This window comes from Dipodomys spectabilis, unplaced genomic scaffold, assembly GCF_019054845.1.
Source record: "Dipodomys spectabilis isolate Male_0828 unplaced genomic scaffold, ASM1905484v1 ptg000125l, whole genome shotgun sequence".
Classification (NCBI taxonomy): Eukaryota; Metazoa; Chordata; class Mammalia; order Rodentia; family Heteromyidae; genus Dipodomys; species Dipodomys spectabilis.
This window is the reverse complement of record NW_024870802.1, coordinates 12,457,852-12,481,470: the sequence shown is the minus strand read 5'-3', so window position 1 is coordinate 12,481,470 and position 23,619 is coordinate 12,457,852. Positions and strand designations below refer to the sequence as shown.

At 39.8% G+C, this 23,619-nt stretch overlaps 1 protein-coding gene across 3 annotated transcripts in view; it reads left to right on the top strand.

Annotated features, from left to right (window-relative positions):
* The first annotated feature begins 4,016 nt into the window (after nt 1–4,016).
* The window catches only part of Slf2 (SMC5-SMC6 complex localization factor 2), a 65,723-nt gene continuing 46,120 nt past the window's right edge, over nt 4,017–23,619 (top strand). The window contains exons 1-4 of one of the 3 annotated variants that reach the window (XM_042689674.1): nt 4,017–4,253; nt 17,535–17,578; nt 18,083–18,813; nt 20,627–20,684. In XM_042689674.1, coding sequence (XP_042545608.1) covers nt 4,174–4,253; nt 17,535–17,578; nt 18,083–18,813; nt 20,627–20,684 — 913 coding nt within the window. In that variant the 5' untranslated portion in view covers nt 4,017–4,173. Of the gene's footprint in view, nt 4,254–14,736; nt 15,114–17,534; nt 17,579–18,082; nt 18,814–20,626; nt 20,685–23,619 lie in introns of those variants that run through there. The other 2 variants (XM_042689673.1, XM_042689672.1) reach the window with 2 other exon arrangements.

Here is a 23,619-nt window from a genome sequence, read left to right as displayed (position 1 = left end):
GGAAGAGAAAAAGAGAAAGAAAAAGAAAAAGAAAGAAGGAAGAGAGGGAGAGAGAAAGAAAGAGGGAGAAAGAAGAAAGGGAGGAAAGAAGAAAGAAAGAAGGGAAGGAAAGAAAGAAGGAAGGAAGAGAGGGAGGGAAGGAAAAGGGAGGGAGGGAGAGGGAGGGAAAGAAAGAGAGGGAGGAAAGAGAAAGAAAAAAAGAAGGGAGGGTGAGAGAAAAAAGAGGGAGAAAGAAAGAGGAAAGAAAGAAGAAAGGAGGGAGGGAGGGAGGGAAGGAAGGGAGGAAGGAAGGAAGGAAGGAAGGAAGGAAGGAAGGAAGGAAGGAAGGAAGGAAGGAAAGAGGGAAGAAAATTAGTATTAAGAGATAAGCTTTCTAGTTCAATAGTTTCTTTGAATCCATAGGAAACTGGTTCTAGGGCCTCTTTTTTTCTTTTTGCCAGTCCTGGAGTTTGAATTCAGGGCCTAGGCATTGTCCCTGAGCTTCTTTTGCTCAAGGCTAACACTCTACCACTTGAGCCACTGTGCCACTTCTGGTTTTTTCTGTTTATGTGGGACTAAGGGATTGAACCCAGGGCTTCGTGCATTTTAGTCAACCACTCTATCACTAAGCCACCTTTCCAGCCCCAGGACCTCTCTTAAATACAAAATCTATAGAGCCTTAAGTGTCTTGTATCATTTGGGTATAACATATGCACAATGTCCTATATATTTTAAATCATTTCAAGATTACTTATAATACTAAGATAATATAGATACTATTTAAATAATTGTTATATGGTTTAGGGAATGATTTTTAAGTCTATATATGTTCAGAATAGACCATTTTTTTCCTAAATATTTTAAATTCATGGCTGATTATACCCACTGATATAAGCGCTGTCTGGCTTGTAAACCTTGAACTCCACACTGCTGAACCCATCAAAAGGATCTTACAAAGAAATAAATAAATGATTTTTAACAAATTTCATTTCCAGTGATGCAGAAAAACCTTTTGACAAAGTTCAACATCCTTTTTTGAAAAAAAAAGCTCTAAAAGAACTATGGATAGAAAGACCATATCTGAACTTAATAAAAGCAATATATGACAAACCTACAATCAAGCCAGGTGCTAATGGCTCAGGCTGATAGTCCTAGCTACTCAGAAGGCTGAGATCTGAGGATTGCAGTTCAAAGCCAGGCTTAGCAGGAAAGTCTATGAGACTTTCATCTCCAATTAGCCACCAAAAAGCCAGAAGTAAAGCTGTGGCTAAAGCGACAGAGTGCTAGTCTTGAGTAGAAACACACACACACAATCAACAACAACAACAACAACTATAGTCAACTGAAATTATTTCCTCTAAAGTCAGGAATGAGATAAGGGTGTCCATTCTGCACTCATTCAGTATGGTAGTGGAATTCCCAGCTAAAACAATAAGGCAGAAGAAATAAAATAGATTCAAATAGGAAAGGAAGAAGACAAATTGTCCCTATTTGTAGATAATATAATCCTATACTTAACAAACCCTAGAGACTCCTTCAAACCAAATAAAAGATTATAAAGTTGAAAATAATCATTCTCTCATACCTCCCTTGTATCCCAGTCTTGGAGGACTGAGTGGAGTGAGGCACTGTCAACAGTTTTGTACATGAACAGTCTCTGATTTATGATGGCTCCACTTAATGATTTTTTTTACTTTATGATAGTGAGAAAGCAGTATACATTCAGCAGAAATTACATTCTGACTTTTGATTCATTTCTTAGGCTAGCAGTGTGTTGTATGATGATCTCTAGTGGATGCTGAGCTGTAGCTCCTAAGTCAACCAGGAGATATCTTGGGCAATATTCTGCTCTACCCTGTGCTGTCTTGCTAAGTTGTGATATTCAGTAGGAAAAGTGTACTAAATGCCTTTTCCACTTATTTCCACTTGAAATCAGTTTATCTCTATGTCTCCCCATTGTAAATCAAGGAGTATTTATATTTTCTTCAAGATATTGTCTACATACACAAAATATGTAAGCCAATTTTACATGACAATTCTTATAAAGAACCCCCACATAAAGCTGGGTGCTGGTGGCTCATGCCTGTAATCCTAGCTACTCAGGTGGCTGAGATCTGAGGATGAAGGTCCAAAGCTGGCCTAGATAGAAAAGTCCATGAGACTCTTACCTCCAGAAAATTGGAAGTAGTGCTGTGACTCAAAGTGAGAGAGTGCTGCCTTGAGCAAGAGATCAGGGACAGCAGCCAAGCCCTGAGTTCAAACCCCATTACCAAAAAAAACCACAAAAAACAAACCAACAAAATAGAACTCAGACAAAAGGGATTTCACTATATGCACAATACTCGTGCACTTTGAATTTTTTCACATTATGAATCTCAGGTATTTTTTCATATCCATACATTTATACCCTCTCTAGTCTTCATAATGATTCCTTAGTATTCCATGATAAAGCTATTCCATCATTTAAATAATCCCCTTTTGATGGACAGTTGCATTATTTCCAGTTTGGCTATTACAGAGATAATGCTGCTATAAGCAACTCTCATTCATATATGAACTTTGCTGCTGCTTGCCCAGTCCCTTCTGCTACTTCCCACAATGCATCTTGTCCAGACTTCTCTTCTTCCTCCTTTGCTGCAGACCCAGGTACTTTTTCTGCTTTGGAGACTATTCATTCTTTGGGGTCCTCTACCTCTAAGCTACCATGTTTCTATTGAGCAGCATATAAGACATTTTAGTGTTAATGTTGTCTGCCATCACTCCTCGATACAAACAGGGAAATCACAATGAGAGCAAAATGAATATTCACTCTAGTAGTCCCTGGCTCTAGTTTCTGTCTACTTTAGGAAATAATAAATGAAAGTCTTCTTTCTCATACACCAAACTCATTCATGATTCCAATATTAAGAAAATCAGGTTGATTTTTCCATAATATACCTTTACCATTTTGAAAGTGTGTGTGTGTGTGTGTGTGTGTGTGTGTGTGTGTGTGTGTGTGTGCGCGCGCGCGCATGTGCATACTTCTTTTATTCAAGGTTAGCACTCTACCACCAGAGCCAGAACTCCCCTTCTGGCCTTTTCTGGGGAGTTTATTGGAGATAAAAGTTTCTTAGAAGCTGGGTGCTGGTAGCCCACGCCTGTAATCCTAGCTATTCAGAAGGATGAGATCTGAGGATCTTAGTTCAAAGCCAGCCCAGGCAGGAAAGTCCATGAGATGCTTATGTCCAATAAATCACTCAGAAAATCAGAAGTGGCGCTATGGCTTAAGTGGTAGAGCGCTTGCCTTGAGCTGAAGAGCTGAGGGATAGCGCCCAGGCCCAGAGTTCAAGCCCCACACTGACGAAAAAAAGAAAAAGAAAAAAAGGTTTCGTGGAGTCTTCTGCCTGGGGCTGGCTTTGAACTGATCCTCAGATCTCAGTTTCTTGAGTAGCTAGAATTACAGGTGTGAACCACTAGTGCCCTGCTAACGTCTTCTTTTAAGAGAGAACTCATAGATGGGATCCTTGTTCTCTGTCTGCTAGTCTTTGTTGTTCTGAGTATTTTCTTAAACCAAGAAACTTATACTTTTAATTATAATGCAAGCAGGTAGGCTGCAATACTCTGTGACTAACAACTGAAAATGTCAAAACTTTGAGTACTAAAGCCAAATAATCCTGGGTGAGTCACACATAACCTCTAGGTACCTGTAACATAAAGCCAGTAGAATGAATAATTTCCCAAACCCTGTGGAGAAAGGGGGTAAAGCCTACACAAAGAGAGGGCAAGATTTCATGAGAGAATTCAGTACCAAAGTGAGCTTTGAGTATGAATGTCTCATGGGGCAGTCCATCTGTGGACACCTGTTGTTTTTCCATTTGTTCTGCTGAATTGGAGACACTCAGAATCCCTGAGGCTGATCCCTTGACTTTCACACCTGTCTGCATCTGAATTTTTCATTTGTGATCTAAGCTAGCAGCACTCTAAGGGCTTCTAGAAAATTAGGCGTGGCATTTCCTGGCTATGCTCTACAAAGCAAAAACAAAGCACATTTTTCTGCCTCCAACTACTCAGGAGAGGCTATTTTCTGCTCTGATCATAAAAAGAACACAAAGTAAGAACTTTGTGCTTGCAAAATCTCAGAAAGAAAACATTATGATAGGGAGCATGTGAAGCTCTAGCATGGGAAACTGAATTCTTGGGAGAGTCCTGGCATGGATGCTTTGGGTTTGTCATTTGTTGGCATCTCGGTTGAAGCCTGCTTCAAGAGTGAAGAGAACAGAGAAAAGGCAGATTTGGTGAGTGCCTGTGTGGCTAGCCAGGACCTTTCAAATGCAAACAATGTTCTCTGTTCTTTGATGCAATACAGTTTTCTATACTTCTAGTTGTTTCTTATGGGGAAGCTGAGTGCCTAAAATTGAGGGGCTGGAGAAAGAGTGGAGGAAAATGGGCATTCATTGACCAAGACCAAAACCAGGAGTAATTGAAGTCAATATGGTAACTCCTAAAATTTTACTTAGAGATGTCCAGGTGTCACCTAGGCTAGTACTTATCTGCACTATGTACTTCCTCTTGCTAAATGCTTACTATTATTAGTAGTAAATAATAGTTACAATTTACAGCTATCAGCTAATAAGCAGATGAAGAACGAACAATTACAGAGTATCTACTAAATGACAAATACTATTATTGCACTTTATATGGATTAATTAAATTAACACAAAGCAATGAGACGAATACTATTTCTATCTCTATTTACAAATGCAGATTCGGAGGCACAAGGTTAAATAACTTTCATGAAGAGTAATGGAGCTAAGATTCAAATCTGAGGAGTCTGGCTTCAGAGCCAAATTCCTGATCATCCTGTTATATGGCTTCATTTTTATTTTATTTTTGTGCCAGTCCTGGGGCTTGAACTCAGGGCCTGGTCACTGTTTTTGTGTTTAAGGCTAGTGCTCTATTAGTTGAGTTAAAACTTCACTTCTGATCTTTCTGGTGATTAACTGGAGATATTGGAGATAAGCATTTCATGGACTTTCTTGCCTGGGCTGGCTTTGAACTGTGATCTTCAAATCTCAGCCTCCTGAGTTGTTAGGATTACAAATATGAGCCTATAATAGCTATACTGCCTCTTTAGATGAGCAGTCACAGCCCTATCAAACTGAAGCTTCAATGTAGATAAACCACACACACACACACACACACTTATTTCAATTTCACAAATGTAAAGTGAATTACATATTACAGTGGACTCAACAATGTGTGGAAGGATTGAGCAAGAAACAACTAGGTCTCTTGTTTACAGTAGGAGGGAAAAGTAGCGCTATAATGGCTCTTATGAAAGCCCAGAAACATGAGTGAAGCTGATGTGCCCAAACAATAGTCAATCCCACTGTTCTGAATGGTTGGAGAAGATGCACAGAGAGCAACAGTGGGATAACACAGCTCAGAGAGAGAACTTATCATGAAGCACTTAAATTTCATTTGAGGGTTTTGTATGGTTTCTATGGTTGATGAAGTTTTGTTTTGTTTCCCTGTGGGTGATAAGTTTTGGAATAACATGCCCAGATTTGCTTATATAGAAGATGGATTAAAGAAAAGCAAAACTTAAGGCAAGAGGCCAACTTGAAAGCTTTTGCAAGAGACTTGATAGGGTTTCACCAGGATCTGTATCAGGCAGCGACGGAGATATAGAAAGGATCTGGGGGTACTTGAAATAGGTATTTTTCCAAATTCTACAAACCAATAAGAAACATATTAACAATTTAGGAGAAAATGGGTAAAATTTAAAAAGATGCAATTGATAAAAGAAGAATCCAAGCCGGTTGCTGGTGGCTCACTCCTGTAATCCTTGCTACTTAGGAGGCTGAGATCTAAGGATAGTGGTTCAAAGCCAGCTTGGGCAGGAAAGTCCTCAAAACTTTCATCTCCAATTAACCACCAGAAAACCAGAAGTGGTACTGTGGCTCAAGTGGTAGAGCACTTGCCTTGAGCTGAAGAGCTCAGGGACAGTGCACAGGCTCAGAGTTCAAGACCCACAACCAACAAAAACAAAAAGAAGAATCCAAATTTATGCCCCTAAGTGCATATTCAACCTAATAATCAAGGGAATGCAAAATAAACAAACAAAAAAGTCTGCCTTTCATATTACTAGAATGAAAGGGATGATGATGTAAAATATTGGAGCAGACATAAGGAAAACAATGCTCTCATATGTTAGTAGTAGGACTGTGAATTAGTACAAACATTTATGGGGGGGGGGGGAGATAAGGCAAGTAACCAGATAAAAGGCTTGCTTTTTCCAACTTTTTAAAAATTGCTATTATAGGACTGTGAAGGTGGATCAGTGGAAGAGTGCTTGCCTTGCATGCATGAGGCCCCAGGTTCGAGTCCTCAGCAACACATAAACAGAAAAAGCCAGAAGTGGCGCTAGAGAGCTAGCCTTGAGCTAAAGAGCCGAGGGACAGCAACCAGGCTGAGTTCAGGCCCCATAACTGACAAAAAAAAAAAATGCTATTATAATATACAATATGCAATATAATATACAAAGGGATTACAGTCACATAAGTCAGGTAATGAGTATATTTCTTTTCATGCAGTATCACCCCTTCCCTCACTCTCTCCCAGGTTTTCCTTCCCATACCCATCCACAAGTTGTATTGTCCATTTTCAACATAGTGTCTAGTGAGTAACACTGCTGCATTTGTTCCTCTTTTTTTCACGATTTCTGTGTCCCTCCTCCCCTCCCAAAGACAGATAAAGGAACAAACAAGACAGAAAGAAAAGAAAAGAAAAACAAAGAAAAACCTCTTTATTTCTTGGAGTTCATTTTTATTTACATTATTTTGTTTTGTTTTGTTTTTTGTTTTTTTGCCAGTCCTGGTGCTTGAACTCAGGGTCTAGACACTGTCCCTGAGCCTCTTCATGCTCAAGGCTAGCGCTCTATTACCTGAGCCACAATGCTACTTCTGGCTCTTTCTGAGTAGTTTATTGGAAATAAGTGTCATGGACTTTTCTGCCTGGGCTGGCTTCAAACTGCCATCCTCATCTCAGTCTCCTGAGTAGCTAGAATTATAGGCATGAGCCACTGGCACCCAGCTTGATATCTATGATTTTATATGGTCAGATGTATATAGGCATTGCACGTTTGTGCTCCTCTCTTAAGTATCCTCTTTTGGTCTCACTGCGTGTGAGTGTCTAGAGTCCTATAGAATTTATCATGTCCCAGGGTATTTTAGATCTATGAGAAAAAATATGCGCCATTTGTCTCTCTGAGCTTGGCTTACCTCACCTAACATGATTTGTTCTAGATCCATTCATTTCCCTGAAAATAACATAATATTATTCTTTCTAATGGCTGTATAAAATTTCATTATGTACCACATTTTTTTTGGATCCACTCCTCTATTGTATGGCATCTGAACTGATCCCATATCTTGGCTATTGCGAATAGTGCAGCAATGAACATGGACATGCAAGTGTCCTTAAGATATCCTAGTTTGTGATGTTCTGGGTAGATGCCCAGGAGTGGTGTGGTTGGGTCACAGGGAAGATCCACATTTAGTTTTTTGAGGAACCTCCAGACTGCTATCAGAGTGGTTGTACTAGTTTACATTCCCACCAATAGTGCAATAGGGTTCTTTTTCCCCCACATCACCGCCAACATTTGTTGTTCGAATTCACAATGTCAGCTAGTCTAACAGGGGTAAGATGGTGTCTGAATTTGATTTACATTTCCCTTATGGGAATGCGAGAGATGAGCATTTTCTCATGTGTTTCTTTGCCATTCTGACCTCTTTTTCTGAGAAGTCTCTCCTTAGCGCTTTTGCTAGATAAAAGGCTAACAGCTGTGAGTTAAAGGTGGCTAATACTATGTTTATAATATTTTTGTATATTTCTCTGTAGCTTTTATGCTTCTAAAAAGAAGTATAGAATGTCTGTAAGAGAAAAGATACAAGTAGTACTTAGCGTGAAAATCATAAGACTTGGTGACTGATGTAACACATGGGTGCTGAGGGTGACAGAGGAAGTTAGACAGTGGGACGCATTGCACAATTCACCACAACACATCCTGTGTGCCCAAATTAGACTTCCTGGCATCATTTACTCAATTAAAGACATCCTATTGGACTAGTGAGTTCCCTTTCAGTCTTTTGCTGATGAACATAAAAGTATATCTCTAAGGGGTTGGAGGCATGGCTCAGTTGGTAGAGCAATAACCAACGGATGAATGCATCAGGTACCAAGTTCAAGTCCCAGTATCAGACCAAAAGAAAAAGAAAAAAAGAATTATATCCGTAAGATAAATTAGAAGGCAAATTGCCAAATCAGAGGTCAGGTGATACGCATACATATATAGTTTGTGTGTTTTGTTTGGTTGGTTTTGGTGGTACTGAGACTGAACTCAGGACCTCGTGTTTAGTAGGCAAGTGTTCTACCACTGGAGCCATTTCCCCAGTGTAGCACTTCATGTATTTGATAGACATTGGCCATTGGTCTTTTTTGTTGTTACAGGTAATTTCTAAAAATGAACCCTGAGTAAGAAACTTCTTGTCCATTCCCTGTAACACTCCTCCAGGCACTCAAAACACTATTTCTTCTTTTGGCTCTGAGAAACATTTGCTTTAAGAGAGTATGATCCCACAGTACTATAGAAATAAACAAACTGCGTATATATCCAAACATTGAATGGCTGCCTGCTTTTACTGCAGGTCTGTCATGTTTCACTCAGTCCCTCCTCAAGGTCTGTAGCTGAGAGGAAAGGAAGCAGGCCTGCCTTCCCACATGGAAACTATGACCTGGAGACGCTGCCCCTATTTAATCAGGAATGTGCCCTCCAATTCTCATAGTCCCACCTTCCTCACACTGAAGCTGGGTACCAGGCGCCATTTATCATGCAAGAGCAGACTGAACAAAGGCCACTGTTTTCTAATTTGCAGGAATGTGGTGACTAAATAGATCTGTATTCATAAACTTCTTAGGATAGTGCCTAACCCACAGTAAGGTTCACAAAATGTCATTGAAGCTGCTGGCATTGTTAAAAAATAATCTCTGACTCCAACTCTCTATAACAGATAGGAAAACAGACCTGATTTATTTACTTTTTTTTTTTTTTGCTGGTCATGTGGCCTGAACTCTGGGCCTGGATGCTATCCCTCAGCTCTTCAGCTCAAGGCTAGCGCTCTACCACTTAAGCCACAGCACCACTTCCGGCTTTTTCTGCTTATGTGGTGCTGAGGACTCAAACCCAGGGTCTCACACATGCAAGGCAAGCGCTCTACCACTGAGCCACCTTCCCAGCCCGATTTATGTACTTACATTTTACCTACCTAGCTCCTATAAACATCCTCCCCTATACTTTAGATTACTTACCATACCTAGTACATTGAAAATTATATGTAAATATTGAGCATTCTTTATTATTCAGAGAACAATGACAAGAACAAGTCTACATGTCTAGTATAGACACAACCACTATAGGCCTAATTATACCGCATATGCAAGAGATGAGAAGCCAACGTTGCTCCACAAGTACTAGAGACAGAACAGAATGGCTGGTGCATACAATGGGGTATGCCCACACATCATTTATTCACATGGACTTCATAGAGTGCTTTCTCAAGAGTGTGGCAGATTCAGGTTTTGCTTTTTGGAACTTTCTGGAATTTTTTTTGGAATATTCTCAATCTATGGCTGGTGGATATAAATTTACAACCTGTAGATACAGAGGACTGACTATACACCTGTAACTAGGAAGCTTCCTTGAAAAGACAGCTATGGTATCATGGAACTCCTTCCACACAAATCTCTCTGCTACTGGAGGGTATAGCCATAGGAGGGCAGAAGGAGTGTCTAAGTTATGCCCCTTTGCCTTACCAGCTGGAGTGACCAAAGGAAGCCTAGATCCTTCGCTGGCATCCACATGCAGAAGTAGGAAACATCAATACAGGTTGTGGGAACCACTATCACAGTGACCAGTCTACAGCAGGGACCTTTTACATAACTGTCAGGGGAAATGCATATACAGTTAAAGAAGTAAAAGTTTTGTAAAAGATGCTCTGTAAGGGCTTTGTATGCTTTAATTTATAGTGGGTTAGAAATAAACTGCCAGGAAACTGGACACTAGGCAAAAGACATCAAAGAACTGTGTGTTCATGTGGGAAGACAAGAAGAGAGAAAAACTGAAGGAAGGCTGGGGAGAAGGAAGATAAATATTGTAAGCAAGACTAAGTTAAAGAATTAAAACAAAACCTCAGCCAGGATTTGGAAAATAATTTGGAGAAATTAAGGCTGGTTGACCATAAAAGGTTTGTTTGGGGAGATTTCTGGGCATGGGGACAAGAAAGCAAAGACCAGAGAAGTAGAGTAGCTTCTGCACGTGAAGTTTTTATGGGGCACATCTCAGTACAATCTTAGCCCCCTGAGTTGTGCAAAGCAACAGGTCAAAGGGCTTTGTCTTTGATGGGAAGGAAGGGGACAGTCACTGAACCAAGGTTAACATAAACAATAGTTCAAGTGTGCTGGGAGAGTCAAGCTCAAGGTGGGAGTCTTAGGAGGAGTAACACAACTGATAGCAGAGATTCTAAGCAGTCACAAAGAGGGAAAACATCTTGGGCTGACTGGCTCACATAGTACTTTAGCTCACAAAGACCAAGAGAACAAAGGTCACTCACAAAGAATGTTATTAAAAAGCTTGGGACTTTAACTTCTAATTCTACAAGTTTGGCAAAATTTTGCTCTAAAATTGTTACAGTGTGGTATTAACTCCAAGGCTCTTGGAGGGTACTATAGGGTAGACCAAGAAACAAAGACTCATTAGTTGGGAGGTCTGGGGAGCAGGGGGCAGGAGTATGTGGAGGGTGGCTTGAGAAGTGGGATAAAGAACAGGCACAGAGAAACAGGAAATAATTAACTTGAAAGCTTGACAGAGAAAGAAAGATCACGTGAGGGTCTCAAGAAAGGAATGGCCAGGCACCTAACTCAAGATCCACACACAAAACAACTGCAAACTACAAACAGAGGTTGAACTTAAAACTGCTGAGCAGATACATGGGAAAAAACATCAACTTAGTTTTAGGGGCCATAGGAAACTCCAAGTGTAATTTAATACCATTAAATGAGATCCAAGGTTCTTGGGAGTACTTAGTAAAACTGGCTCACGGTTTCTGAAGACAGCATTTCCCAATACTGTATGTCTAAGTGGAGATGAGCAACATTATAGGGAAAAATAAGTCAAGTAACTAAAACAGTTACTAGGGGTTGTTATTTTTCTCTGTATTACACAAAACTATGTAATATATGTACATAAGGTAGGTAGGTAGGTGAGGAGAGAGAGAGAGAGAGAGAGAGAGCAAGAGATTAAAATTTCATCTTGTTTACCAGTAGTGGTAGGCATAGATATTGCTTATCATCTGAAATATAATAAAGCCCTTCAGAAATATTGGTTTGAGAAATTCCAGACTACAGTCAAGTTTCTCATGCTTTGACTGCAAGTTATTAAGAAGGTTTTGAAATTGATATACTGGGTCACTGGACACATTAAAACAACTACAAAACAACAAACTCCACCACTGAATAGATAATAACAGGACTCTGCATATAGGATATGGGCATATATATGAGTTTATGTATGGGTCTTTAGATACCTGGCCTTTCTCTTATTTTATTGTTATTATAAAAGTAAAATACAAAGAGGTTATAATTACGTAAGTCAGGTAAAAAGTACATTTCTTTTTGGACAATATTATACCTTCCCCTGGTCTCTCCCAGTTTCTCCTTCTCATTCCCATCCACAACTTTTATAGTTCATTTCCTTCCTTCCTTTTTCCTTCCTTTCTTCCTTTTTTCCTTCCTTTCTTCTTTCCCTCCTTCCTTCCTTCCTTCTCCTCTCTCCTCTCCCCCTCATTCTTTCTTTTGCCAGTCCTGGGGCTTGAACTCTGGGCCTAAATGCTGTCCCCAAGCATCTTTGTGATCAAGGCTAGTGCTCTACCACTTGAGCCACAGCACTACTTCTGGCTTTTTATGAATGGTTTATTGGCGATAAGAATCTCACAGACTTTCCTGCCTGGGCTGGCTTTGAATCTTGATCCTCAGATCTTGGCCTCCTGAGTAGTGAGGATTACTGAGGATTACTGATGTGAGCCACCATCGCCCCACTGTATAGTTCATTTTCAAATAATATCTAGTGAGTACCACTGCTGCATTTGTTCACCCTTTGTCCCTCCATTTCTGTGTCGCCCCTTGCCCACCCTCCAAAGACAGATAAAATGAACAAATAAGACCAAAAAAAAAAAAAAAGAAAACAAAAACAGCAACAAAGGAAAAACCTCATTTCCATTTCCTGGGGTTCATTTATAAATATTATTTTATATGATTAAATGCACATAGTTACTGGCCTTTCCATTCTAGAGATAGTCACATGATGTTTCATAGATGATAAGGCCCTGTGTTACATCTGCAGCACTGCAAAAAGCAAACAAACAAAAAAGGCCTTAAAGTAACAGGATGAATGGGTGGGAAAGGAGTATAAACACAAAAGAGGTTCAAGTCTATTTCAAGGGAAGAAGAACCTTTAGAAACTCTCAACTTTCTGGTTAGTATGTTGAACGTATTTTCACCCTGCAGCACAAATCTCTATCATTTTTCCTATGCAGCTTAAACAAAGAAGAGCCTTGATGCTTATTGAGGATTTAGATAACTACTTCCCTGTTAAGAAGAGATTTTTAAAATTGTGTTTTCATTATGGCTCCATCTCCATTTATTGATCAAGGGATTTCTTGCCTCACTTAACTCCATAATCTGTTGCTTAGATTAAGAAAATGTGAAAACTATTGTTAGGTAGCATGAGTACAGACTTTAAAGTGATACCTTGGAGGCTGGATGATTCAAATGCTATCATCAAAAAAAAAAAAAGCAACTAATTGATCATGCAGAACATGCTTTTATGCATTATTCTTCTTTATGGACTGAGCATGCAGTGAAATGAATCAGATTAAATGTTTTGTAGATATAATGTTATAGAAGCAGGAACTTCTTTATGTAGAAACAGTCAATAAAAAGCACTAAATCGGGATAGGGAATACATGAAAAAGGCCTTAATAAACAATTTCATGCCATTCATTTCAACACATTTTCAGCACCTGTTATGTTCTTTTATATGTAAGGAACAATGCTTACAACAGCATTAATTTTTCAGCTATTAGAAAAATAAAAGTCCTTTATTTTGGTATTTCCTTTCTTGTAGTATCACTACCTCACATAGAAGCTTCCTGTACATAGAAGCTTTCTGGCTGAATCAGAGAAGAGTATGTTCACAATTTGCCTTCTACCTTCCCCTCTGCCAGTCTGTTGACCGCTTTAATCTTGCTAATTCTTTCTCCCCAGGGCTGCCATGGAAGAGATAGGAGGTGAATTTTTGGTCACTTAGGTAGGCTTAGCAACAGAAGCAGTGAGTTCAATCCTTAGTACAATAAACTTGAAAGATTTGTCCAATTTTTGTTGCTCATTTTGGGTTTTGTTCTTTCAACAGATTGAGCATCCTTGTTCATTAAGGCTTGCATACCCTTGAGGGAGGCATTTTGGCTATTAACAGTTATTATATTACAGTATTAACATTTTCCCTGTGCTAGGAAGATTTTTGCTTTGATTTTTTTTTTCCTTTGGCGATTGTTAACCGAATATAACAGTATTTTTCCTATCCTTGGAAGATGTTTTTTCGTTCTGATTTTTTTTTCCTATATAGTTCAAGTTAGGTTCCAACTCTCTCTCCTGCCTCAACCTTGAGTTCTGGGATTACAGAGCTGAGCTGAGTCACCACAACCAGTCTGGATGATTCTGTAAGAAATGAACTGACTGCAAGAACAGTGTATCTGGGGAATACAGGGAAAGGAATAATAATTTACTCAGCACCAATTACATGCAAGCATCTAGATATTTACATTTCTTTTATGGCTTATGATTATGCAGAAAAATGAGTAATTGTATAGGCTTGGAAACTGAGGCTGAGATTCTGTGACCAGTCTTTCAACTTATAAAGAAAGGAAATCCTTGGCTGACAGCTTGCAAAGCACAAGCCTTTTCCAAAGGACTGGAGACAGCTGGCAGCTTTTACTGATCTATGCTGTCCACACTTAATTGAAAGCTGACCCTATGTTCCTTTCAAAAATTTCCAAAGGAGCATGCTGCAGGGGCCTCATGAACAACTAGAGAAGAACAAAACATCTTTACAGAATGAAAACTGTTGTTGTTATTTTTCATATCAATGGGTTTCTTTTTTCTTAGAGAGACAGAGACCAAGACCCAGAGAGATGTACCCCTAACACTTAACAAGAACCTCATAAAATACACAAGTTTTCAGACTGGGATAGACTACAGAGGAAATGGTGACAGCATTATGGCACGTTGGCCTTCGGTGACGATGAAATTATGCACAACTAGGGATTAGTGGGGCATCGTCATGACGCGGGGGGCCCAAATGTTGGCCATCCTTACTGAGGGAGCTGCAGGTTTGGGTTCGCTTCTGCAAATCTCATCCCTAGCATAAGACGAGCCGGGTGTCGCCAGCTGCCGCAGTGCCCACGACGCCCCCGCTTCTCCTCCCCTCTCCACACGCCCCCACCCCCACGCACCCGTCAAGGCCGACGGGTCCCCGACGCGGAGGCGCGCGCCCTCGGCGCACGTGACTGGCGGGGGAGTGCAGTTTTCCTCCTCCCCGCCCCTTCCCCGAAGCCCTGCCTCCTCCTGAGGGGCTGCCGCTTTCTATTGCGCCACCACCAGAATGACCACTGGGCAAGCCAATCAGGGCCCGACTCCTCCACTTAAGGCCCGCCCCCGCCGGTCCTCAGGTTCCTTCCCGCTCACACCGGAGTCACTTCCGAAGAGAGAGAACCGCCATGAAGAGAGAAGGGGGTGCCGCCCACCTCTGCTCCGACAGCGTCCCCGAGTCCCAGCAGCAAGACGGCAACCACGCACCCAGCTTCTCCAGCTACAGCTCATGCCGCCGTCGCCAGCGGCGCCGACATGACAAGGCGCTGCATGCCCGCTAGGCCAGGTTTCCCCTCATCCCCAGCCCCGGGGTCATCGCCCCCGCGCTGCCATCTGAGACCCGGTAGTACCACCCCTGCTGCCTCGGGAAAGAGAACAGAGAGCCCTGGGGACAGGTACCGTGCAGAGGGGTTGAGAAGGGGCCGGGTCGCGGGGGCAAGGGTATGAGGGAGGACTGCGGACCGCCGCTCTTAAGTTCCCGCCATCCTCCGCGAGCTCAGGCCTTTGCGTTCCGGGGCCTGCAGGCTCTCGTCCCGCCTCCGCGCGGGTCCTTATGGGAGTTGGAGTCTTTCTTTTTTGTGTGTGTGTATTTGGGGAGCTACTCTGGGTCTAGTGAAGGACCGACCACCAGCCTGGCAGTGGCGGAGAGCCTGCCTTCAGGTGGAATGTGATTTTTGTCATGTTGGAAAACTTGGCCTGGGACCCAACCTATTTGATGGATATTAGGATAATTTTCTTAGGTGTTCTGTTATGATCCGAGTGATGTGGTAGTATGAACCATTTCTATATTCTAGGTGGAATTATGTAAGATGCGAGAGAGAAACCCAAGAATTTCTCTGTGGTCTTGGGTACACGATAATTCATACTTAAAAGAACATGCATACTTGAAATGTGATTGTTTTCTCTTGCAGTAACTTTCTACCTCTCCAAGAGACCAGTTTTGTACAGACTTTGCGGGAACTGTGTCATGAGATGAATTCATCAAATCACATCCTCTTAAAATAAAACATGTTTAAATTCTCTACCACTTGGGTGCTGTCTTTTATTTTAAAAGCTTTAACAGAAGTTTTACAGTGAATTTATGTTCCATTGTGGTACAAGTCCACAGTCACCTTAATTCTGGAAGCCGTGAAGCTTGAAAACTAAAAGGTTTTAGTAAGTTTTGGCACCACATCTAATTTGGCAGTCAAAACTAATAGAAGATTGTTTATGGTCTTTATTCCATTAAGTGTGAATATTCATAAGTCTTGTTGGAGAAATACTAATACATTTGATTACAGGCTGCAGCACCAAATCCATTGGAGGCTTTGCACAAAGAATTTGTCATCCCTTTCCTAAAATCCAGTATGTTCTTTATTCTAACACAACATTTGGCCCCAGAAGTTTCAGATAACTATGCAGCAATTAAAATTGTTTTTTTTTTTTTAACAATTATAAATAATGGGCATTTCTGTGCATACAAATTAAAAAAAATAGTACCACCAGTGATAATATGCATAGTTTTATCTTTACAGGTTACTGATGTTTTACTCAATGCCTTTTTTTTTCTAATGTATTAATTGAAAAGGAGCTTGAGCTCTTAATACTTTGAGAAAGATACTATTACATTTAATAATGAATGTAAAGATGTATTTAATATCCCATCTTGAATTAGCTTTTGTTCTTTAGTATTCTCCACCAGTAATGGTATTATCTTTCTCCCTTTAGCAGACTGTCTAGCATTTCTTACTTTGCTCTGTGGTAAAGTTAATTTACCCAATTTATTTTCTGTAAACAAATTATGTATTCTTTGATAGTCTGACACACATTCATCTCATAACCACTTAGGTTTTCTGCCAACATCTCAAACATGGTAACCTCAGTAAACCAGTATAAAGATACACAAAATACAGGGAGCTCAGCCTAGAATTTGGATTGTTCAGGTTTTCACTGAGTAAGTCTCATAGTGGATAAATCTTTACAAAAACTGGTATTCTACAGTCCACCTCTGAAAAACGAGTGATTTTTGCTTTCTGTATAACCCCCTTTTTATAGCTGACAACTTTACATGAACAAATACAATTATTCTGGTCATGCAGTTCTATTTTGTTTTGTGCCCATTTAGGATACAGAGTTTAAAATGTTAATCCATTTTTTTAAATTCATTAACTTTCAAGTCTCCTTTTTTGTTCTTGTTCTTGGTTTTCCTAGGTGGTGTGTTATTTTTGTAAATATCTTTAAGGATTGTTAGTAAAAAATCTGAAACACCAGTTAAGGCACATTCCAATTTTTACTGTTACTTAGATGAACATCTTAGTAGTATGAGCTTAGTATTTCATTTTTTTGGCTCTGCCTGGCACGTTCCTCTTCAGCCACCTCCCCACATCATCTGGATTGCTCATACATTCTGTCATCTGCTGTTACATTCTGAGAGTCAGTTTTACTCCACTTTTGTAATCTCCATTCAGCAAGTTTCTATGTTATTTTGCATCAATCACTGGAAATAACAGGATCAGATGGCTTTCAACATTTTCCATTCTTTCATATAGCTAAGCATTTCAACAAGAGCTCTTATCAATGCCCTGGATTCACACTTCAATCTTTACATTTCAATATTCTAGATTTCATTTCTTAAACTTACAGAAAATGATGAATTACATTCTTAACACTTGCCCAGCTTAACAAAGCATAATTGCCATTGTGTGAGCTTGATTAAACTATATAGTGAAATCCAGCCTGTAGTCTATAAATCTTAGATTTTCTTTCCACTTAATCTGAATTATTGAGGTTTATTATTTGTTTATGTGATACCATATTAGCTATGCTTTTATTTTCAGGAAGCAGTCAATTATAGATTTCTTCAAACGAGCTTCAAAACAAGGTATGCGTACTGCTAATACTTTTGTTGGGGGAGGGGGGCGGGGATGAGAAGGGCTGTTGCAGAGAAAGAGAGAGACGGAGCCAACTTTATACCATATCTAAATTTTGTTTGAGTCAACAGTTTTCAAAATTGTAAGTCAGAACTATATGTATTTATTTTTACAAAGATAGTTTAAATTCGAGACAGTCTTCACTCTTGAATGCATTCTTACATGTAAAATATCATTTACTATAGTCAATAACTCTTGATTCTCTATTACAGTAACTTTTAAGCAGAGCTATAGGGATTAGCAAGAGAATGTAATGTAGCAAAAGAAGGATTTATAAAACTAAAGCTATTGCCAAATAAGCCATGTCTTGATAACTACCATGTGTATCACTGTGCAGATATTAGTTTGAATTTTCTTGTGGTAACTTCAATACAGTATTTTAAACATTGATGATTAAGTAAGGCAGTGGCTTATTTTTAATAACATAATTTGTATGTTTTAATTGGCTATTTTAGACAGACATATGTTGGATTCTCCACAAAAATCAAACATCAAATATGAAGGAAGTAGATTGCCCATCTCTGGAACAGAGCAATTTGAAAGGAAATTATCCTCACCAAAAAAATCTAAACTCAAAAAGGTGTCGTCTGAAAAGAGCCCTATTTTAGAAGCTTTCATGAAAGGTGTTAAGGAGCACCGTAAAGATCCTGGTGTGCATGAGTCACGTCGGCCTTGTGTGTCACTAGCCTCCAAATATTTACCCAAAGGAACAAATATCTATGTTCCGTCTTCATATTTGTCAAAGGACATGAAGGCACTGAAGAAAAAACATCATCGATCTCCAGAACGAAGGAAATCACTGTTCATACATGAAAATAGCAGGGAGAAGAATGATAGAGATCGATGCAAGACTAGTGCAGACTCCAAAAAGCAGACTACAGGGGCTGACATCTTTAAGAACAGCCCCAGAAGTCTTAGTAGCAGAAGCAGCCTATCAAGACACCACCCAGGAGAAAGTACACTGGGAGCTAAGTTCCAGTCATCACTAGCTTCTTACTGCAGAGAACGAGAACTAAAGAGGTTGAGAAAGGAACAGCTGGAGCAGAGAGTCAACTCAGAAAACTCTTTTTCAGAAACAAGCAGTCTTTCCCTAAAATCTTCTAATGTAGAAAGAAAATGTAAACCAAGGCAGGAACAAAGTAAACAGAATGATATCATACCTGGAAAGAGCAATCTTTCAAACCTGGTATGTACAGTAATTTTTGCTGAATTAGCTTTACCATTACTGTATCATATAAAATCTAAAAGTAGTAGATAATTGCTGCATCATATTGGTATGTTAAGGAAAATAATGATGTACAGGTTGTGTACATTAGGATTCCTCCAACTACCCTTCATTGAACTCAGTAGTGTTTATTGGCCTTAATTTTTCAGAAAAGGAACAAAGGTTTGATTGTTTTTTTGTTTTGTGTTTTTTTGGGTTTTAGTACCAGTCCTGGAGCTTGAACTCAGGGTCCAGGCATAGTTCCTGAACCACTTGCCACAGCTCCGTTTCATCTTTTTTCAGGTCATTAATTAGAGATAAGAGTCTCATAGACTTTACCTTGGCTGGCTTCTATGATTATCTTCAGCTCTCAGCTTCCTGAGTAGCTAAAGTTACAGGTGTGAACCACTCACTGGTGCCCAGCTCAAAAATATATATTTTTTAACCGTATATTTTTTGGCGGGGGGAGGGCCCGCAGGGGGCATGGACCAGTTGTGAGGCTTGAACTCGATCTGGACACTGTTTCTGAGCTCTTTTTCCTCAAAGCCAGCACTCTACCATTTAGAGCCACAGTGCCACTTCCGGGTTTTGATTAGTTAATTGAAGATAAGAATCTCACAGGAACTTTTCTGCCCCAGCTGGCTTGAACTGTTATCCTCAGATCTCAGCCTCCTATTGAGTAGCTAGGATTACGGTCATGAGTTGCTGGCGCCCAGCTTGTCTTTTCTTTTTCAGTACTGAGGTACAAACCCAGGACATTGCGCTTGCTAGGCATGTGCTTTGCCACTGAACTACATCTCAGCCCTTAAAAATCTTTTTTTTTTTTTCCTTTTTTCTTTTTGGTTGTTGTTGGCCTGGAATCCTGGGCCTGGGCACTGTCCCTGAGCTCTTCAGCTCAAAGCCAGCACTGTACCACTTTGAGCTACAGTGCCACTTTTGGTTTACTGGTGGTTAATTAGAGATAAAAGTCTTATGGACTGTCCTACCCAGCTCCTCAAAAATTTTTATCAGGAAAATAAGCATTGTTTTTTGTTGGTGTTTTGGGTTGTTTTTTTTTTTTGCAAGTATAGTCATTTTTTAAGTTCTGAACTGCTAAGTGGAAATAGAATGGAAAATCTCATAATCACTAGTTTAGATTATATATTAGTTTTAATTGAATGTGGGTCTTAGAAAACTTAGATGGCAACTTAGAAAATTGTACAAATATAGCCATTACTTTTTTTTATATAAAATATAAACTAGAGCATAAAAACATCCCTCTCAGCCAGGCACTGGTGGCTCATACCTGTAATCCTGTAATTGTTCAGAGCTAGCACAGCCAGGAAAGTCTTGTGAGACTCCTTATCTCCAAAAAAGTACTTAGAAAAAGCTGAAGGGGCGCTGTGGCTGTTGTGATAGAGCACTAATGTTATGCCTAAGAAGCTCAGGGACAACATCTAAGCCCTGAGTTCAAGCCTCAGGAGCAAAACTAAAAAATTTCTCCCCTAGTGAAAGAAATTGTTAATTTTGAAGTACTTCTCTCCTTACAGAGCAAATGAAGGAAGGTCAGATGTCAAGGAAGTACAATGCTAAGCTATTTGTGGTGGTGCACACTTGTAATCCATCATTATTACCAGCAAGTCCTGGCTGGAATACATAGATACAGTTTAAAAAAAACCAAAAAACTTATTTTAGAACTTAAATTTTACCTCTAAATATAGATTTGCTTATTTCAGTCGAGAAATCTGTATTTCAATATTACAAAAAAAGTTCACTTTTGCCCAAAATTCTTAATCTTTTCTCCTTTTCCGGATAGGAAAATGGACATCCCTCAAGAAAAAGATCCTCTTCTGATTCATGGGAACCTACTTCAGGTAGAGTCAAAATTTAATTTATGAACTCTTAAATAAGTTTGCATGTTTTATTGTTTTTCTTTTTTGAGACAGGATCTCCCAGTGTAGCTGAGCTAGACTTGCACTCACCTCTGTCTGGGACTGCTAAGATTATAGGCTAAGTTTGCATCTTAATGACACTGCTTTTAAAAATAAATTTGTGCAGATATACAGCTCCCCTTCTACAGGTGAATTGTGTCACCTTAATTTACCTCTTAATTGTGATTCAGACGTCAGCAAAATGATTTAAAAAAGATGGTCCTTTAAAAAAAAAAAGCCAGGCACTGGAGGCTCATACCTACAATCCTAGCTACTCAGGCTGAGATCTGAGGATCACAGTTTAAAGCCAGCTCAGGCAGGAACATTCATGAGACTCATCTCCAAATAACCACCAGAAAACCTGAAGTGGCACTGTGGCCCAAAGTGGCAGAGTGAAAATGCTCAGGGGCAGCACCAGGCCCCAAGTTTAATCCTCATGACTGACAACATTTAAAAAAAAAAAAAAAAAAAAAAGTCCTTAGAGTCAGGTGTGATGAATCACTGTCTCAAAAAAAAAAAAAGTGCTTAAGCCAGGTGCTAGTAGCTAACCCCTATAATCCTAGCTACTGAGAAGATTGAGATCAGGAGATAGATTCAAACCCAGCTCGGGCAAAAAAGTTTAAGAGATTCCATCTTTTAAAAAGTAACAAAAAGCAGGGCTGGAGTTGTGACTCAAGTGGTAATGGCAGCTATGAGGAAGAAAGCCAAGCAAGAATAGGAGGCTCTAAATTTAAGCCTTGGTATTAACTAACTAGCATACACAAAAAAACCCAATGCTTGAATTTAGTATGCATAATCTGGTTTGTCTTGCCATCTCTCTGCTTTCTTCAAGAATTTTTTTGTTTCCTTCAAGAATTCTTTTTTTTTTTTGGTCGGTTGTGGGGCTTGAACTCCGGGCTTCTGCACTGTCTGGGAGCTCTCAGCTCAAGACTAGTACTCTACCACTTGAGCCACAGTGCCACTTCCTTCCTTCAAGAATTCTTAACAGGGCTGGGAAGGTGGCTCAGTGGTATAATGCTTGCCACCCATGCATGAGGTCCTGGGTTCGATTCCTCAGCACCACATAAACAGAAAAAGCTGGAAGTGGTGCTGTGGCTCAAGTGGTAGAGCTCTAGCCTTGAGCTGAAGAGATGAGGCACAGTGCCCAGGCCCAGAATTCAAGCCCCATGATCAACAACAACAACAAAAAAATTCTTAACAATATGATTCTCATGTTTTACTTTTGAATCCTTGGCTCCTTGGCTATATCAAGAAGCATGAGTTTAGCACCAGGCATACTACATAAGCCTATAATCCCAGCACTCAGCAGATGAAGGCAGGAAGATTTTAAATTTAAGTACAGTCTAGCTACATAGTAAGATACAGTGAAAAAGAAAAATAATCCTACATTCTTAGAATTGTGGACATAGTTCTTGGTATTAAAGATGCTTTATATAAAGATGAACTGTTTCAGTCATCAGTTTTTGTTTGTTTGTTGTTGTTGAGACAAATTCACTGTTAGTCTGGGCAGGCCTCAAAATTGATACCCCTCCTCCCTCTGACTATGCTGGGATTATACCACATTTAGCCTAGATATTAAAAGTTTAAAAGTTCTTCCGGGGCATGGTGGTACATGTCTGAAATCCCAGATCTTGGAATTTGAAAGTAGAAGGATAGTATATTTTAGACTCTTATTTGGAAGAAAAAAAAACAAAAAATCAGTAATAGCTCTTAATAAGCTAACTTATTTTAAAGCTATTCTATAAATAACTTTTGTGTCCTAAATTCATCCTGAATAATTCCTGAGCAAAGCAGAAATTTCTCATACTACAGCTGTACATAAATAATCTGGCTTCTGTAGAAAATTGGAATAAAACTCAAATCATCATCTCTGGAGTTTTCTTTGTAACTCCATATTAAAACCAAGCTCATACTATAACTACTCCAAGTCTTCTCTTTCTCTTAATCATTTGTAAATTTTCATTGCCTTCCCAAATATACCTGTTTTTGTGCTAAGGATTGAACTCCTGGTACCCAGACACCTAGTGCATAAGCACATGCTCTACCTTTGAGCTTTGAATGCTCCCAAATGCTGTTTCTTTTTTGGGGGGGAGGGGGGCCCCGGTCATAGGGCCTGAACTCTGGGCCTGGGCGCTGTCCCTCACTCAGCTCTTCAGCTCAGAGCTAGCACTCTACCACTTGAGCCACAGCGTGCCACTTCCGGCTTTTTTCTTTTTGCTTATGTGGTGCTGAGGAATTGAACCCAGGGCCTCATGCATGCAAGGCAAGCGCTCTACCACTGAGCCACCTTCCCAGCCCCATGCTGTTTCTTTTTTAAAGAGAATTTAACTTCAGAAAACTGAATGAGCATTGAATAATTTCATTAGGTAGTAGATATCTGTGAAAGATACCTTTGAGGGTCATTTGTTTATTAATTGGTTAACTTCATTTTATAAATTAAAATACCCAGATGATTTTATTAATAAAGTTGCCCAAACAATAATTGCCTAACTCTCAAATAGGCTTTGGGGGTTGTTTTTTTCTGTTTTTGTTTTATTGGTGGGAGGGCATTAGGGCTTTGTGCATGCTAAGCAAACTCTATTCTATTGATTTAAATCCTTCTCCTTTTTTTTTTTTTTTTTTCTGAGACATGGTACCACTATTGTAGTCTAGAGAGACCATGAACTTGCTAGAGAACACAGACAGGCCTCAAACTTTTTTTCATTGCCAGGAACATGAACTCTGCTTGCTCACTTTACTTACTCATGGCTGGTGCTCTACCTCTTGAGAGCACTTTTTTTAATTTTAATTTTTTTTGTTGTTGGTTGTGGGACTTGAACTCTGGGCCTGGTCGCTGTCCTTGAGTTCTTCAGCTCAAGGCCAGCACTCTACCACTTGA